This window comes from Montipora capricornis, chromosome 14 (assembly GCF_036669925.1).
Source record: "Montipora capricornis isolate CH-2021 chromosome 14, ASM3666992v2, whole genome shotgun sequence".
Taxonomy (NCBI): Eukaryota; Metazoa; Cnidaria; class Anthozoa; order Scleractinia; family Acroporidae; genus Montipora; species Montipora capricornis.
The window spans coordinates 23827134-23832133 of NC_090896.1; the positions used below are offsets into that span (position 1 = coordinate 23827134).

General features: G+C 38.4%; 2 protein-coding genes across 2 annotated transcripts in view; one reads left to right on the top strand and one right to left on the bottom strand.

Moving 5' to 3' along the window:
- Window positions 1–1601, top strand: part of LOC138033012 (uncharacterized) — a 24073-nt gene extending 22472 nt beyond the window's left edge. The window contains exon 5 of the mRNA XM_068880745.1: window positions 1–1601. This exon is cut by the window's left edge and continues 1041 nt beyond it. The gene's annotated coding sequence lies outside the window, so the exon portion shown is untranslated.
- Window positions 814–4566, bottom strand: LOC138033013 (E3 ubiquitin-protein ligase RNF217-like). Its single transcript, XM_068880746.1, has 2 exons — window positions 3839–4566; window positions 814–2525 (listed from the first exon to the last, which is right to left on the bottom strand). Exons 1-2 carry the CDS (start codon window positions 4402–4404, stop codon window positions 2231–2233), a joined length of 861 nt encoding a protein of 286 aa, XP_068736847.1. The 5' UTR covers window positions 4405–4566; the 3' UTR covers window positions 814–2230.
- Window positions 4567–5000: the final 434 nt, after the last annotated feature.

Below are 5000 nucleotides of genomic sequence, written 5' to 3' on the forward strand. Positions count from 1 at the left end.
ATTAGTAAGCACTACCAGTAGGAAATCCGAGTATCTGGAGATGCGCAGAGCGTATGCGCAATAACAATAGTAGGCACTGTCCTTAATACAATTCTGCAACATCTCCAAGGACTAAGAATTATTATCTTAACTATTTCATGAGTTGTAATTTATTATGAAGTCAACATTTCTTGTTGAAATGCTTTAATACAAAGTGTGAACAAATACATTTTCTTGGAAATTCAAAGACAACATCAATACGTGTGTGCACAGCTAAGTGTAAATTGTAAAGAGCTCTAACTTTAATTCTCGATTTCTTTTTCACTTGGCAAGTGGCCATCTATTTCAAAAGAGAGTTCAATTTCCAGAGATTTTGTTAGGAACACCAACATAGTGGCTGGTTTCTTTTTTCTTTCTTGGGACACCCACCTTCAGTGCCACTGTGACTTAGGTTATTACTCTTCCCCTAGTAAAGATTATGGTGCTCGTTAAAAAGTATAGAGTCATGAAATTAAACGTGATGGTTTAAACACCAACTTTCTGTAATACTTAATTGATGTACAGAAGCATCTAGTAAAGAAAGCCCAATTTATCTGTTGTTCATAGCTCAGCTTTAAAATCTACAGCCTCAAATTCCCTGGCAAATAAAAACCCCACCATAATGGCAAAGTAAAATTTCATTTAAGAACGGTGGCTGTACCAGGCCTAGCTTAACAGTGATGCTAAAAGTCCCCTTCTTTTAAAGGCCCACATTCATCCTACAGGCATTGCGTGCTGTGGAGCAATTTTGATATGTGACAATCCCGCCAAAGCTGAAATTCATCCATTCAGATTGCTACAATAAGCAATTCGAATTTCCATAACAAAAACAAATGGTTTAAAAGCCTGTCGGTTGGTGGGCCTTTAAAACGTAAAATCTGTTCTTGCGCTTATCCTGGTAGTCCCTGGTTCAACTTCCCAGCTGCACTTGTAAATAGCCAACTGGTTTGCCTCCGGCCAGTTGGGATTCTTAACAGTTGTTGTTGTTGTGTTCTGTTGTTTCGTTGATTGTTTCATTGGCCCTGAAAAGCCCGTATGGGGAGCAGTCCATTAAGTAAGTATGTAGGTATGTAGTATGCATGTAAGGAGCAAGGATGGCACAGTCGGTTAGTGTGCGGCCTTGGTGCAAGAGGTCCTGAGTTCGATGCCTGGATCTCGCATCCTTGTTTCAACTTCTTTCCTTTCCGTGTAGCTAAGTACAAGTAGCTTTAAATACCCGTAAAACGGAATACTGATGGAGAGGGGGGAGTAAAATGAGCGCACCGTCGACCTCAGGTTTGTCAGTTGAATTACTGTTAAATATGGTTACTTTTACTTTACTGTTATTTAAATGGAAGAGAATTAAAGGGGTTTGTACTTAGAAAAATGTTAAGCCAATAAGCCCAGTAACAGTTATATATTGGTACAATGGCAGTGAATGTAAGGGAGGCAGTTTTTTTACTGTGTTTATTGCACCTCTAAACAATTCTATAATTTATGTAAAAAATGAAACAACAAGCAGGTATATGTGCAAGGCAAAGTATAGGCAACTGTGTTACTAACACGGGAACAGTAGCTTATTATTGAATAATACCTTAACATTATTGATGAATGCTAGAGTTAAAGGGGTTCGGTTCGTTTCATTTCATTATTGCTGCAATAATGACCTGCCTGTGATTCCCAGAAAGGTCACAAAGGGAAGTTGTTGAGAGGATGGGTCTGTACAGTATTTAAAGAACGTAACAATGTTGCTTTGGTGTAAAGGATACCACCCTTGGTTTGAAACAACAAACAATATCAACTTTTAAAATGTTCAATAAATTCCTCTAGCTATAGTCAAAATACAGTGAAAATGTTTTTGTCTGTTCGGACCTAAAAAGCCATTCACGAAACTGCCACTCGCTTATTTTGATAGGCTGGTACCACATTTTTGCATGTTTTCAAGATAATGAAAAGCAAAATGATGATGGAATGTCAGGACTTAAAACCTCTCCGTTCTCAAGTTAGAGAAGGAACTGTGATACCCAAAAAAGGTCCAAAAATTTTCTGTCCTCAGTTGTTCAAAAGGTGGATAATGCTATCCATCAGATAAATCACCATCCATTGGATAGCGTTATCCACCATTTGAACAACTGGGGCCTGGAATTTTGAGAAACAGAGCCCAGGTCTTGAGACATCCACTTCCATGGTGCCCATCCGTTGAGGAAATGCATAATCATTGCACAGTAAGACTTTACTTCTTTCCATGTCTTTGTTTCTTGATAAGTCGGTATGATCCATAAAAGGGAGCAGCCACAACTCCCACTCCAATGATAATGCAGCCCACACCAGCTGCCAAACCTGCAACAACTGGCATCAGCATCACCTGACCACTAAAGAGAGCACCACGAACTACCATCCTTTGAACTGGTTTGTCTGGCTTAAAGTTATATTTACATCCTAGTATACTCAAGCGGTCATAGTGGTTTCCAACAAATTTTAAATTATGGTACTTTCTTCCACATCTATAGCAAAATTCTGTATGGCACCTGTGGAAGAAAGATAAAGAATGTTTTTTCATGCAGGACTTTCCTACTTTTTACATGTTATTTCTTTTAACTTGTTTGTTTCTCAATGTGAATTTGAAAGACTAATATAATTATGTAAATGTAACAAAACAAGTTTTTCAAGCTAATATTGATGGCGATAATTAGAATAATATTAATTAATTCAAACAACATTCCAGTAATTGAGAAAACTATTGAACAGAAATGAAATCATTATAAGAAAAGATTTTAATGGTGTTTTAGAATATTACACAAGCTTAGGAAATCAGAAAAAGATAAGAGGTCAAAGATACTAGGCCCAGTAACAACGCATTTTCAACAAAACTAGAATTGGCTCTCAAGTTCAGCAAGTTGTCACCAACCAAAGCCAAGAATCCAAAAACTCTATATTGTGTCATAAATTGATCATTTGGCAGGGAAAGAAATGCATTTTGAAGTTAAATGTGTCACCAACAAATGCATGATCTACTGAATAAATCAGCTTTTCTGTTTAAATATATACGACTGGCAATTCATGGGGAAAATAATTAGGACAATACCAAAAATAGATGGTGACTGAACCAGGAAAACGGGAAATTTTTTTCCTGTAAATCAAAGATCAAAGACGTGGAGCCGATCACGTTTGGAATGTTGGCCATAACAAAATTTATGAAAATATCCAGAGAGTTCCTTGACTGAGATCTGAAGTCAAACACGTGCGAATGTAGATCCACCATCACACGAGAATTGAAACTTGAAAGATCTTTTAATTGAAGTTAATTTGAGAGGGTGATCTTGTTTCACAAATATTCTCATTTCGATGCTTCGGCTTAAATGTAAGGATGTCAACGTTTACCTGAAATTTGGTCATCCCCTTGAAGAGTGATCTTAAAAGCTGCATGAACATGTAAGGGTCACCAATCGCTAATTGGCATAATTTTATATCTTTCACTCCGTCTCAGTGATACCGACTAAATTCGTGGTTTGCCTGTTGTTACACGTGTACGTAAATGACTTATATTTAACAACCAAAGGAAGTGTGCCAAAAAACTTTTCAAAAATGTGATGGTGAATTATCGCCGATATTCCTAATCCATTTGTGACAGTCTTTCGTTAACAATATTATTTTGTTGTGTCTTAAAGATTTCCTGCTAATTAATTTAATTTATTAAATACGGTAAATCAGAACCCAATTTTTTTAATATAGGAAAATAAGTCAACAGAAAGAATAGTAGAGGTCATAAAGGTTGTTTTTGTGTGGGTCGTATCTTCAAAGGATGCAAAAAGTTTTATTCTTTGTTTAAATATATCCCCACCTGGTGCAAGACATGTGGTCGCAACCTGCAGATTTCTGGATGAAAACGTGACATTTGGGGCATCGACAAGCGTTTCGCTTTGGTTGTCCGCGATTTTTTGCCCATATCTTCAACGATTTGTCGCCTTTGCTGAATTCCTTGCAGGTTAAACCGTGATGCCACGGAGCTTGACAGGTGAAACACCAAACAAGTTGGCATTTTGAGCATGTAACTTTCAAGTTTTCCGGACGAAAGTCTTTTTCCTCTTCGGCTATAGACGGTGAATCAGCTGTGCGACAGTGAATTCGCGAGCATCCAGGGCAGGTTTTGATCAATGGATTTCTTTCGACTTCCACTTTAAACTGTTCGTATTTTTCGAAAACGTCCTCTGAAACTAGTTCGCCCACTTCGTCGTCTCTTATAAGGCTGTCGCAGTTGCCAAGAGGGCAGATGATTTTGACAATTGCCTCTTCGATTTTAGACTGAACGTGAGCTTCCAAACAAGTTTGGCAAATTACTCCAGAACAACACGAACGAATATTGATCTCGTCCGTTTCTAAAAAGCAAACCATGCATGGAATGGTCATTTTGTTGATCACAGATCCAGCGTTTACACTGTTTTAACTTGAAAATTGCTTACTCGACGAGACCTTTATACAGTTCCTTTTTGTATACACACGTGACCAAGATATTTTTAGCTTCCGACAAGACAACCCCGCGAAAACTCGTGACGTTTTTTCTACACCTCGTAGGTTTTCACGAAAGCGGTCCGCCAATCTTCTCCCTGTTTCGCCCATGTAGCTCACACAGTGTGCAGATTATGCAATAGATGACATTTGCGGACATGCATAGTCAGTGATTTTAACGGATCATCTTAAACCATATTAGAAATAAAAGGACATACGAGATGTCGAAGAAAACGACACAGATGCGTCAAAAGGAAAGGAAAAGGAAAGGAACTTTATTTAAGTGTCTAGTCGTTCTAGCGCTGAAGCGCTTATTGGGGACACTGTAAACTGAAATGAACAATGAAAGTAAATCAAGTCAAATGTTGGTTTTTGAGGAGAGGGGAAAACCTCTCGGTGCAGAGTAGAGAACCAACAAACTCAACCCACATATGACGCCGAGTCCGGGATTCGAACCCGGGCCACATTGGTGGAAGGCGAGTGCTCTCACCACTGCG

Bases quoted from the DNA above. Each gene is read 5' to 3' on its own strand.
- LOC138033013 (XM_068880746.1), bottom strand. From the start codon at position 4,404: ATGACCATTCCATGCATGGTTTGCTTTTTAGAAACGGACGAGATCAAT. The intron at 2,526-3,838 runs GTGGGGATATAT...TTTCTTCCACAG, and splicing joins GACCACATGTCTTGCACCAG to GTGCCATACAGAATTTTGCT.